At 45.1% G+C, this 13,352-nt stretch overlaps 1 protein-coding gene across 1 annotated transcript in view; it reads right to left on the bottom strand.

Annotated features, from left to right (window-relative positions):
- LOC114089277 (stimulated by retinoic acid gene 6 protein-like) overlaps window positions 1-13,352 on the bottom strand; it is a 42,360-nt gene that overhangs the window by 9,407 nt on the left and 19,601 nt on the right. Inside the window, exons 5-10 of the mRNA XM_027931079.2 lie at window positions 11,725-11,845; window positions 10,221-10,266; window positions 9,186-9,314; window positions 7,303-7,373; window positions 5,942-6,053; window positions 3,264-3,417 (exon numbers count right to left, since the gene is read on the bottom strand). Of these exons, the coding sequence (XP_027786880.2) occupies window positions 3,264-3,417; window positions 5,942-6,053; window positions 7,303-7,373; window positions 9,186-9,314; window positions 10,221-10,266; window positions 11,725-11,845 (633 nt within the window). The remainder of the gene's footprint in view (window positions 1-3,263; window positions 3,418-5,941; window positions 6,054-7,302; window positions 7,374-9,185; window positions 9,315-10,220; window positions 10,267-11,724; window positions 11,846-13,352) is intronic.

Here is a 13,352-nt window from a genome sequence, read left to right as displayed (position 1 = left end):
TTATAAGTCAATCTATTATCAACACAGATGATAAGACAATTCAGTTAAGAATAAATATGCTCTTCAACAAATGGTGCTGGAACAATTGGCTATTCACACACACATAAACACACACACACACACACACACACAAATGAAGCTAAACGCATATCTCATACCATATGTAAGAATTAAGCCAAAATGGATCAAAGGCCTACATGTAAGAGATAAAACTATAAAAGACTTAGAAGAAAATATGAGGAAAAAAATCTTTGTGATCTTGATTTATGCAATGGTTTCTTAGCTCTGACACCCAAAGCACAAGTGATATAAGAAAAGTAGATAAGTTGGAATTTATCAAAATAGGAAACATCTGAGGGATGGACACAGGAATCAGGGGAGGAAGGTAATGAAATAGTAATTGACAATAAAAAAGGAATTAAAAGATACAAAAAATAATAAAAAGTTTAAATACATGCTACGGCATGATTAATCTTGTAAGCATTATGCTATGTGAAAGAAGCCAGTCATGAAAAATGACATAAATTCCTTTTATCTGACATATTCCGAAAAGACAAATTCATAGAGACAGAAAAAGGATTGGTGAATGTCTAGGACAGGGAGAGTTGGGAGGTGGGAGTGGGAGTGACTACAAATGGGTCATTATTTCATTCTGAGGTGATTAAAAATGTCCTGAATTTGATCCTGGTAATGGTTGCCCAACCCTGAGAACAAAACCACTGAATTGTGTATTCAAAAAACCAATTACACAGCATGTGACTTGTGTCTTCAGAAAGTTACGTTTTAGAAAAGAAAATAAGAGCTGATTTCAAGTTTCAAAAGAGTCTTTGTGTCTGGATCACCAAGACTAGGCAATGGCTATACCCCAAATCCCAATCAACCCATAGAATATGGTAAACCATCCTGAGCCCCCCAGGGGACTCTGAGGCCTTCTTGGGAGGAATGAGTGAGTGCAGGCTTGCACCAGCTAGCAACCCAAACTTGACCTCACTGCTTCAATTCAATGCCTGTGTCTTCCCAGATAAAGGTGAAGAATGTCAAGTGAAAAGTCTCTTGGGACAAGAAGGCAGCTGTCTCTTTTTTTTAATATTTATTTTTTGGTGTGGATGGACACAACACAATGCATTTTATTTTATGTGGTGCTGAGGATCGAACCTGGGTCCCACCCGTGCTGGGCAAGCGCTCTACCACTGAGCCACAATCCCAGCCCCATGGGCCGCTGTCTTAAAGCTGGAAGAGACCAGAGTACAGGGAAATTTTTATGTTGATTCTCAGAATACACATATACATAAGAAATATTTCAAAACATGAGTGACTTGGTGATTTTTCATTACCATGCACCCAAACCAGGAAACTAAGATTTGCCTTAAAAATTTCCTCAGAACAAAGATAGAAATGGGGACTTTCATAAATAAGACTTAGAATGGGTATTCCTGAAATTAAAGGGTAGCATATGCTCTCTGTGTTATGCCCAGGATCTCACCATGCTGAACATAAATATGCATTGAAGATAAATGAAATGTTCAGGGGCAACAGTAAACTATGGGACTATGGAAGGAGCAGTACCTGCCTCAGCATCCACCTGGAAGGTAACATGTATGACATACCTGGGTGTAAGAGAGTAATTCATATCAAGGCCCTCCTCGCCCAAGTTTTGATACTCTCCCAGCTCAAGAGTATAAAGGAGGGGAAAAGTCACTTGCCACGTCTGTTTCATGAGTTAGGGAACATTAGCCATTAAATATCAGAGTCCTGAAAGTTTTTGCAAACCATTTAGCAAGCCTCTACAAGCCCCACTCTGCAGATGAGGAAACCGAGGCCAAGAGAAGGGTTCCAACTTGTCCTGCAGCAAGGACAAGTTGATCCTGAGGCCTTGTCCAGGTGCTTTCTCATTTTGGAATAGAAGACAATTCTCCTTCCTCCACAGACAATGGACACGTCATTAGGATGGATCATTTTCAAAGAAAATTTTCTTTATAGGAGGACGTGACATCTCTGTTGCCCACAATAGAGGGGCAAAGGACTTTCAAAAGGAGACATATAAGTGGCCAATAGGCATATTAAAAACTGCTCATCACTAATTATCAGGGAATGTAAATTAAAACCACAGTGAGATATCACCTGTTAGAATGAATATTATCAAAAAAGACAAATGATAACTTAAGTGCTGGGAAGGATGTGGAGACATAGGAAATTCTGCATACTATCGGTTGGTCCATAAATTAGTACAACCATTATGGGAAACAGTAGGGAAGCCGTTTCAAAAATTTCCAAAAAATTGAAAATACAACTACTTTATGATCTAGCAATGCCACTACTATGTATATATTCAAAGGAAATAAAGTCAGTATGTCAAAGAGATATCTTCACTCCCATGTTCATGGCAGCATTATTTATAATAGCCAAGATATGGACTCAACCTAAGTGTCCATCAGCTAATGAATGGATTAAAAAAAAAAGTTGTGTATACAATGGAACACTATTCAGCCAAAAAAAAAAAAGAAGAAAATCCTGACAACATGGATGAACCTGGAGGATATTAAGGCAAATATCATATAATGTCACATACGCATGGAATCTTAAAAAAGTTGAATTCATAAAAGCAGGAAGTAGAGAATGGAGGTTATCAGAGGTGGGCAGTGGCAGAGGGAAGATCTCAGGGAGCAGTTAATCTAAGGATACAAATTTCAATGGGACAAAAGAAATAAATTCGAGTCTGTTTGTGTGTGTGTGTGTACACATGTAATACTGCAGATTGAATCCAGGGCTTTTTAAAATTTTATCTTGAGACAGGGTCTCACCAAGTTGCCTACACTGGCCTCCAACTTACAACAAGAGATCTATTTTAAAAAGTGACCTTCGGGCAAATTTTTAAAAATGTGAATGAACTTTTCATGTTATCTTAAAGAAAAGTGAAGACTCGGTGTTTTATTTTATTTTCCAAGTGGAAAATAAAAGAACATTTTAGTTCTTTCCACTGGAATTGAAAAAAATAGGCTATTTAAGATAAGAAAATTCTCAGGGCACATTCAGTTCAGCCCCAAAGAGATCCTGACAAAATGTTCTGTGTCCCGACCCCTGTGTCTTTCTGTTGACCCAGGGAGGCACAAATCAACTCTAGCATATTTTGCTCCAAGGCCAGGCATCTCAGCCAGGTGATTTCAACACTAACAGCAATATTACTACAAGTGTGCACTGCCACACTTAAAATTCCCTTGGTTTCCCATGCTGGTGGCGGGAATGTTGGTAGCAGATGGTTTTACCTTTGGAGACACTGATCAGCTCCTTCACCTGCAAGATGACTGGGGTCAGGGTCCCTGTCTCGTTCATTAAGGCGATATAACTCTCCAGCTTGCCTTCAAACACATCCAGCTTGTCTCTCACGAACACAAACATGCAGAACTCAATGATGATGAACTGGGGACACAGAGCAAAGGTTTCAAGGTCTCACCTGAGTTTGGCTCAACAGGGGAATAGCTTATGGACTCCCTTTGGTTTTGAAATCAGCCTCTTACAGGCATTTCAACTTCCAAAAGTGACCCTGGCTATTTTAAGATGAATGAGACAGGAGCTGATAGAAAACTTTCCACTCTGTTCTCACCTTATAGCACACAAGACTGGGCCCCAAGGAACTCCTCAAACATTAATGGGATCAGCGTGAAATGAATGGGTAACTTTGAGTGAGGGTGTAGGGCAAGCCCAGATGGCTACAGTTAAGCTCCCTCGCTGAGACTTCCAGCCAGCTATGTTTTAGCGTGTAGTCAAGGTCATAAACACCCTGATTCAGCACTTTTGCTCAGATCAAAAACATCTTCTTGTGGGCACGCACTTATGTAACCTGCTGGCAAAGTGCCTTCTTTGTTTGGTTTGCATATAAAAATGCATATGGAAGGACTGGTGGCTAGAGGCTCCTACTGTCTCCAGGTAGAGCACGCCTACTATCCCAACTGCACCTTGCATCTTCTTTTACCTGCACGGATGCCAAATCTGTTTCCCAGGGTTTGAGCCCCTGCAGGACAAAGGGCTGACCTTGGGGACCGTTACAACCACCACTCCCATTGCTCTAGCCTTCATTGATCCTGACAGGAGCCAAATAGGAGAAGGTGTTTCCATACAAATGTGCTTACCCACCAGTCTGCCTTCCTATCATCGCACATTGTTTCTATGGCTCCTGCTGCCATTTTTCTCTGCCAACCAAATCATGTTTGTCTCTGAAAGTGGAGCTCAAATGCTATCACGTACAAGCAGTATCTCAATTTAGAAGAATTCACTGAACTTCCAGAGCACATTCACCTTATCCACTTTTTTATCCTAGACTAGAAGATGTCTTATATATCCATACCATGTCTTATATCCATCACTCAGAACATGAGATTCTTGGCACAGTGCTGAACATACAATAGATGCTCAATGAACACTTAAGAAATGCCATAACTCCTAGGGAGTTGTTCAATATTGAAGAGAACTCTAGGTGTCCCTGGAAATCCATTCTCCCTTCTTTGGGTTGCAAAGCTAGACCCATTTCCTAGCTTCTTATATTAGGTGTGGCTACATGGCCAGTTCTAGCCAATGGAAGAAGACTAGAAGGGACATGTGATACTTGCCACCCAGTCCATGAAAATTTCCTATAAGCTGAACATAGTGGCACCCACCTGTAATCCCAGCAACTCAGGAGTCTGAGGCAGGATGATTACAAGTTAGAAGCCAGCCTCAGAAACTTAGCAAAACCCTGTCTCAAAATTAAAGGAAAGAAAAGTCTGGGGAATGAGGCCTGGTGGTTAATCAGCCCTAGGTTCCATTTCTGCTACCAAAAGAAAAAAAAAAAAAGAGAAAAACTCCCATAGGCATTTCTCCATGCTCCTTCCTTTCTGTTGACGGCATGCAGATGGTAATGAGGTTCTCAGGAAGCAGGAACACAGGATGAAAGATTACTGGGTTCCTGAATGACCGAGCTCTCTGAATACCCCCTCAGCACTGCTGTGTGGGCAAATAACGTAGAGTGTTGATCCACTGAGATTTAGGGGATTACTGGACACTTCAGCATAACCTAATTAATACATTCACTTGAAAACTTAATCACAGGATTAATTTAAATAAGGATCATCCCTATACATAGAGACGAGCAAAAGATGATTGGCCTTTACCATTTTTATTCTATTTGACACTCTCTTGACTGTCATTTTACCTCAGATAACTTTGACCACACAAGTTTTGATTCTACAGTTAATAAACACTGAAATCAGAATCATGTCAACATTTAAAAATTTGGGGTGAGGGGCTGGGCTGTGGCTCGGTGGTAGAGCACCTGCCTAGCACGTGTGAGGCTCTTATTTCAATCCTTGGCACTACATAAAAATAAATAATAAAATAAAGGTGTTGTGTCCATCTCCAACTAAAAAAGTATTTTGGGGGCAAGAAAGCAAACTAAAATTAGACTTTTAAACTTCATTCCATTTTTAAAATATAGTACCATAAACCAATTCTAGTTTATCCACTTTTATATATTTATTTATTTATTGATACCGGGGATTGAACTCAGGAGCACTCGGCCACTGAGTCACATCCCCAGCCCTATTTTGTATTTTACTTAGACACAGGGTCTCACTGAGTTGCTTCATGCCTCAGGCTGGCTTTGAACTCACGATGCCTGTAATACCAGCAGCTTGGGAGGCTGAGGCAAGAGGATCGTGAGTTGTAACCACTATCAGTTTTATTTGTGTGGATTCATTTTCTTAGTGATATTCACCCTGTGGGTAAACATGTCCTTTGTGATCAAAATGGGAGCACTGAAGCCCTGTACTTCCTTGACTTACCAAGATTTGATTTTGGCCCAGCTTTTCAGGAACCTACTCAACAGATTCCATGCATCAAAGACCCCATAACCCAGCCCCTGCCCTGCTCCATTTATGAAATATAAAAGGATTTCCACAGAGCTACTTACAAGGTACAGGCAGATGAACGCCAACACGATAGTTCCAACCATTCTGCTTGGGAATTGAAAACAGGGGTCCCAGTCATATACCCTGGTTTGGAACCAAGACTTTTCTCTCTCTCTGTGAATGAATAAACACCAAGAAAAGAGACGTAGGTAAAGACATACCCGATTCTTCCAACAATAGCACTGTCTTCTCCTCTTTGTCTTGGAATTTAGGGTACAGAAAGAGCATTAGTAGTTTTTACTGTTTTCATAATCCCTTATCTTTTTAAAAATATTTTTTAGATGTTGATGGACCTTTATTTTATTCATTTATTTATATGTGGTGCTGAAAATTGAACCCAAGGCCTCACACATGCTAGACAAGTGCTCTACCACTGAGCCACAACTCCAGCCCCCATAATCCCTTATCTTTACAAAGACTGTGGGGGTTTTCTGGGTGGGGGGCAATAATTTACTAAGCTAAATGACCAAATTCCTAGCTTCTTAGCAGTGAAGAGTGATCAGACTAAATTCAGGCCAATGCAATTTGAAAAGTGGTGGTGGTGGTGGGGGGGGGGGGACTTTGGAGAGGCTACCAGGAGTAGTTCACCACTGAACAACATTTTTAACCCTTTTTATTTTTGATTTAAAGACAGGGGATTTTGCTAAATTGCTCAAAGTCTCACTAAGTTGCTGAGGCTGGCCTCCAACTTGTGATCTTCCTGCCTCAGCCCAGTTGCTGGGATTACAGGTGTGTGCCACTATCCTCAGATAGTTTGAGACTTTTGTCTGCATAACTGGAAAGGAAAATTTTTCTTTCTTCTGAGCTCAAGTCAGGAGGATATAAACTTAAAAGTCTGGGAGCACCACACAGAGGAAGCCCACCTACCTGTGAAGCCCAAACAGTGAAAGCCTAGCTGGGAGAAGAGTGAGGGAAAGAGACCTAGTTCTGATGATATCAATAAGCCCCTGGAGGGCCGCACACAGCAGTGCACACCTGTGATCCCCAGTGGAAGGCTGAGGCAGGAGGATCACAAGTTCAAAGCCAGCCTCAGCAAAAGTGAGGCACTCAACAACTCAGTGAGACCCTGTCTCTAAATAAAGTACAGAACAGGGCTGGGGATGTGGCTCAGTGGTTGAGTGTCCCTGAGTTCAATCCCTGGTACCAACAAAACAAAACAATACACCCTAGATTTGAGTCCCTCCCGATTTCTTAGCAGTGTGAACCCACTCATTTCCTTTCTTGCAGATAGTTCACTTGGGGTTGTTTTCTGTAATTAGCCAACAAGAGCCCTGGCTCCTATAGCGCCATCCCACCGGTCCCAGGGCCTGTCCCCCGGGGGCTCCTCAGTGAGCCTGGGGGTGAAGGGCAGAAGCCGGCTTACCGTGGGCAGGCCTTCCTCAGGAGCTGTTTGACATGCTCGGCCTGATGAGCTTCCAGCAGGGGCTTTTCCTCCTGTGGGAAAGGACACAGGAAGGCACCTGTCTGGTTCGGGTTCAGGACTCTGGGGGGCTATCGCTTTTGAGAGCAGGACTCTGGGAATGCGATTTAGCCATCGTTTCTTGGAGGGTTCCATCAGATTCCTGTTGATCAGGCTCTCTCTGCTGTCCTCAGCCCTCCTGCCCCCTGACTGCCAGCCACTGGGTCACTGTGTCACAGCACTGACTTCCTGAGACACTGGCGATTTCCCATCATAGTTCAAGTCCTGAATTAAGAAAGATGCACCCCAAATCCTAACACTCTCATTGTTGATGAAGAGGAGATTCTCTGGCTCATTGCTTACCTTTTCAGCATTTAAATAAAAGAAATTTTAGTGGTCTGGTTTGAAATGTTTCTCCAAGGGCAGTGAGCTTCCCACAAAAGTCACTTACTTTTTCTACAGATCAAATGTGTATATTTTCTGTGCTGTGAGGGGAGATCTTATATATCCAGGATTTGGGGTAGAGTCCAAAAGATCTGGTTAGGATCCCACTGGAGATCGGGATTTGTGTGCCTCAGACAAGCTTCGTCTCTGCTCTTGGGCCCCTCACTAGCAAATGGAGTAAATAATATCTTCCAGAAGGTTATGGTGGGGACTCAGGAAGAGACTCTCTACAAAGCACTTGCACAATGCCTGTCCAGGAAAAGCCCCCAACTAGTGACAGCTATTTTCTCAGGATAAAAAAAAAAAAATCTTCCTTTTTTTCCCCCAATTTTAAGCAAAAGCATCCAAATTGGCCTTTTTTCTCTACAGGAAAAAAAAAAGTATATATTTAGATAAAATTTATATTTTAGAAAAAACACTCTACCAGCAACTGTATTTGAGGGGAATCCAGGAAGACCTAACTTCCATATTCAAATGTGAAACATTTTGAAGCTCTTTGTCATAGCCAGGGCACCTTAATGTCACTTTCTTTCTTGTGCTATTTTTAGGCAGCTGCCCGAGTCTTCCGGCCATCCACAAACACCCTGGTTCTACGTCCTTCAAGATACAATACATAATGTTGTGTCTTCTCACCCACTTGAAGGTGTGCATGACCAAAGGATGGCTTTGTCCAAAAATGTCTGAATGGCAAGTGACATCATGGTGGAGACTTGAAAAGCTAGTGCATTCTTCACTATGTTTTCTTTCCCTGATCTGTGCCAATCAGTAGTGTTCTCAGTGATGGCTCTTCCATCATCCTGGGTCACAGAGCGAAGAGAACTTGGGAGAAAGCCCCCAGCACACCTTTGATGGCCACAGCAATAGTGAGACATGAGCTCTTAATGTTTTAAGCTACAGAGATCTGGAGGCTTGTTCGTTACTACAGCATAACCTAGCTTGCCCTGACTGCCATGTATTCCTTTTGAAAAGATAACCAAATGACAAGAAATTTTCAAGTTAAATAAAACAAACTACTCACAACTCCTTCAAACTCAGGAGATGCAAAAGGCCAAAGCTGCAGCAAGTGAGTCCCAGGTGTCACTAGAAACCCCAAGTTCTGATTCAACAGGAAGGTGTGGGGAGAGAGGAGAACCTATCTTACCCCAGCATGACCCTAGGCTACAGACAATTACCCCAAGCCAGAGAGGCTGTGTATGACAGGGGTTAAGAGAGAGGCTCCCTAACCCCACTGTCTGGGTTCCAATTCTGGCTCTGCCATATATTGGCTGGGTTACCTTAGGCAACTCAACTCACCTCTCTGGGTCCAAGGTTTTGAATCCAGGAAGTGAGAAGTTATAAGGGTACCCACCTCCCAGGGCTGCCGTGAGGATTAAACCTGTGGTGCACACAACCAGTACACTCACCGCGCGGGGCTCCCAGCCCAGGTGGGCCTTCAGAGCCTTGACGAACATGTGCAGGAAGCGGCCCAGCAAGAAAGCCAGGCACAGCAGCGAGGGCCAGTAGAAGAGCAGGGTCTCGTACCTCCCCACAAACTGCAAGGGAAGCAGAGCAAGGGCGCGGGCTGCTGCGGGGCAGGGCCTGGCCACCAGGGGGCGCTGTGACGAGGGCTCGGCCGGCCCAGCAGCTCCCACCAAGGCCCGCCCGCCCCGCGCTCCGAAGTTCGCGGCCAGTCCCCGTCCCGCCGAGATGCTCCGGGAAGCTCTGGACTTGGAGTCCCGCAGCCCGGGTTGCGGGTCTTTCCACCCCCGTTTTCTTTTATGAAAACAGTGTTCATGTCTTTTTTGTTTTTCCCGATTAGGAAATTAGATGTTCTTTTTGAAAAATATGAGAGACTGAGAGGCAGCTAGCCAGGTGGACGGACGAGGTGGGAAGGAAGAGAGGGAGAGGGAGAAGTAGCCCCGGAGCAGGGAAGGAGAGAGGGAGGCCTAGCAGCCCTCTTGCATCTTTCTCCATTTCTGGGCCCCAGGGCTAAAGACATGAACCAGCCTCCATCAACCCTGAGAAGGACAACTCATGGCCAAGCCGGAAGGGTGCCCCTAGGTGAATCCTCCCTTTTATAGACAGAGAAACTGAGGCTACACGGAATGGAAAGAAATGGGGTTTGGAGTCAGCCAGACCTGACCTCAATTCCCAACTCTAGGCTTCCTATGAGTTACTTAATGTGCTGAGACTCAGTTTCCTCACCTGTAAAATAGGTTTGAGGAACTTCCCCACCAGGTGGGGCTGCTGTGGGACCCCTACCTGCCTGTGAACAGGCACCCTGATGACCCCTTGATGAATGAACACAAGGTGTTACACAAATGGAAGCATCACGAGTGGTTCCCACTCCCTTTTTTGCACATGAGGAAGTTGAGGCCCAGACAGTGACAGAGGCTTGTCCAAGGTCACACAGCAGGTAGGCCATGATGATGTGACAGGTAAGGTCAGCAGACACTTACCTGCCCATGAGGACACTCTGAGATTTGAAGAACAGTGAGTACAAACCTGTAGGAACAGAAACAGGATTTAGGGCATTGGGTTCCCTCTGAGCCCAGCCCCACCAGTAGCTCCTGTGAAAACAGCCCAGATCCCACCAGCCCGGACTTGTCTCCCACTCCTTGCCCCCTGGGGAGGTCTGGTATCCCTCCCCACTCAGGCACCGTGTTTGGAAGATGTGGGGAGCTCGTCCTCCCATCCCCCATCCCCCATCATTCAGGTGGGACGTGGACGTCCAGAGTTGACAAGGTCTATCCAGGGCACAGGGATGCGGGGGCAAGCCAGGACTCGGACCCAGATCTCCTGACTGGGCAGCTGAGGCTCCTTCTGCCTCTCTGTGGCCTTGTCTGTAAACCCCCCTCTGAAGCTGTGAGCCTGGCTCAACACACTCCCCTGGTCACGTTCAAGGTCGGGCCCCAGCCCTATGGCAGCCAAGCTGCTGAGTGATTCCCATGCTCCTGTTTCCTTGTCCAGGGTTTGTCACCGGCTAATGGAGGATAGCGCTCCACATCGAACCCTGGAAGCCCTCAATTTAAATGTCTAAGAAGCATGTCACTGACAAACTTGGGATTGTGGCCGCTGGTGTGTCAGTTGCTTGTGAGGCCCTGCCGGCCACCCCTGGCTGATGGACCTGAGGACCTGCCCCCTGGAAAACACTAGCAGGTTCTAGAGGGATTTGGAAGCAAGAAAATGAGCCTCCCCCTGGGAGCTGGAGAATCGTTCTTGGTGTTACTCAGTCAACAGTGTTCCCTGGTGCCAGCTCTGTGCCAGTCTGGTGCCCCGTGCTGAGGGCACGGAGCCCAACAGGCAGGTGAGGCAGCTGGGTGTCTGGCGGGAGCCACTGTGAATGGAGCAGGAGGTCATATCTACCCCTGAGCCCGGTGAGGGGAAGACGACCCACACCAGGAACAGGAACACATGAACCAAGGGCCAGAACACGGGCCTGCGGCTCTGTCTTGCTTCCCCTGGCTCACGGTGGGCATGTAAGAGTGGTTGCAGGGTGAGCTGGTGCAGGAGTGCAGGAGTGTGGTCTCATGGGATGGAGGTGTGTGCTAGACACTGCTGGGGACTGCAGAGGGAGGAAGAGGCCAGGCTTCGGTGCCCCTGAATGCCAAGCAAGGGCACATGCGCTTTCTCTGAGGATCCTGAGACAAGCCATGATAGTGTTAAAGAGAAGCATCAAATGGGGTTCTCGTCTTCCCCAGGGGGACCTTGGGCAGCTTAAGTCCCCGACTTCTAGGAATATTCTAATAATGAGCAGCCTTAGGTGGGGCAGACAGAATGCTGCTCTGACCTTTGGAACTCTCAAGTGCATTTCAAGAAGGGGGTCTCATGGGACCCTGGACAGGTCACCCCTGCCCACTCTGGGTCCCAGTTCTGGGCAAAGGTGTCCTTCAAGGGTTGCACTCAGATCACCCCCAGCCTAAGGAATCAGGGGGTGCAGGGGAGCGGCAGAGTCCATCTTACCAGAGCAGGGAGTAGCAGAAGCCCAGGATGGAGCTGGTCAGCCGGAACTCGGACGAGAGGCAGGCGAAGAAGGGGAAGAAGGACAGGCCGACCTCGAAGCCTCCGATCAGAAGCACAAAAGCTGGCAGAGAAAAGGCCAGAGACGGTGAGCTCCCCCCTCACCCTGGGAAGCTGCGGTGCTTGTACAGACCCTAAGTCGGGGTAAGTGGAGAAGATCCAGGCTACACCCAAGGAGGAGCAGAGCCTGTCATTCCTGCAACAGGCCCTTCCTGGTCCTGCTCTGGGCAGGCAGGGGGCTTTCTAAAGAGATGAAGAAGATTCGATCCCTGCAGGTGATTAGCTCACAGTATGACAGGTGGAGACAGACCACAGAAAGACACTCACAAAAACTACGAGAATACAGTACCATGAGTGCACAGTAGCAACATAGAGGGACATGCTGTGTACACTACAGCACACCCTCTGCATACGGGTCCTGCCACTCCCCAGCTCTGAGATGTTCTAACAGGATTTAGGAGAATCCATTCATGCAGGAGGACCTGTACCAAGTGTCTACTCTGAGCTGGTCCTGGGAGAGGCTCCGAGAACATAAGAAGAAAAGGTATCAAAGCTCCAAATGTTAAAAAAAAAAAAAAAAAACACGAGAAATCTACATGACCTTAGTTTAGGCAAGAATTTCTTATATGATACCATAAGCATGATCCATAAAAGAAAAACAGAGTCGATTAGATTTCATCAAAATTAAAGGGGTCAGCCTTTCAAAAGTCTGTTAGGAGGATGAGAGTACAAGCCAGAGATGGGAGAAAACATTTTCAATTCATATATTGGATAATAGACTTATACCTAGAATATATAAAGAACTCCCTGAATTCAATAAGAAAACAAAAATCTCAATTTTCAAAACTAGCTAAGTGATTTGGACAGAATCGTTGTTATTAAACCTTTATCAAAGAGGGTATAACAACAGCAAATAAGCACATGAAAATACTCTCAGCCCCATTGTTATGAAAATGCAAAGGAGTACCACCATGAGGTGCCGTTACATACCACGCAGAATGGCTAAAAATAAAGTTTGGCCATACCAAGTGCTGACAAGGATGTAGAAATTCTAGAATTCACATACCATGGTGGCCATCTAAAAATGGTTACAATGACTTTAAAAAACAGTTACATAGTTTCTTAAAAAGCATGATCTACTGTATGATCTATATGACCCAGCCATTCCATTCATATTTATTTACCTGAAGAAAATGGAAACATGGACATATTCTAAGACTTGTACACAAATGTTTATAGCAGCTTTATTTGCAATAGCCAACAAGTGGAAATAAATCAGATGTTCATCAACAGGTCAGTGGATCAACTGTGATAGGTAGTGAAATATGCTCAGCAATTTAAAAAGATGAACTATTGATGAACGCTAAACATGTATGAATTGCAAAATAATTATGCTAGGTGAAGGAAGCCAGGTCAAAAAAAAGAAAAGAAAGGGCATTCCAGATGATTCCATTTATACAAAATCCTGGGACATTCAAAATAAGCAGGTAGGTGGCTTCTTGGAGATAGAGCAGTGACAGGAGGCCACAGGGAATCAGAGGTTACAAAGGGGAATAAGGAAACTTCTGGGT

The sequence above is a fragment of the Marmota flaviventris genome, chromosome 13 (genome assembly GCF_047511675.1).
Source record: "Marmota flaviventris isolate mMarFla1 chromosome 13, mMarFla1.hap1, whole genome shotgun sequence".
NCBI classification, from domain to species: domain Eukaryota; kingdom Metazoa; phylum Chordata; class Mammalia; order Rodentia; family Sciuridae; genus Marmota; species Marmota flaviventris.
Note: the sequence above shows the minus strand (reverse complement) of the source record. Positions and strands in the feature narration are given on the sequence as shown.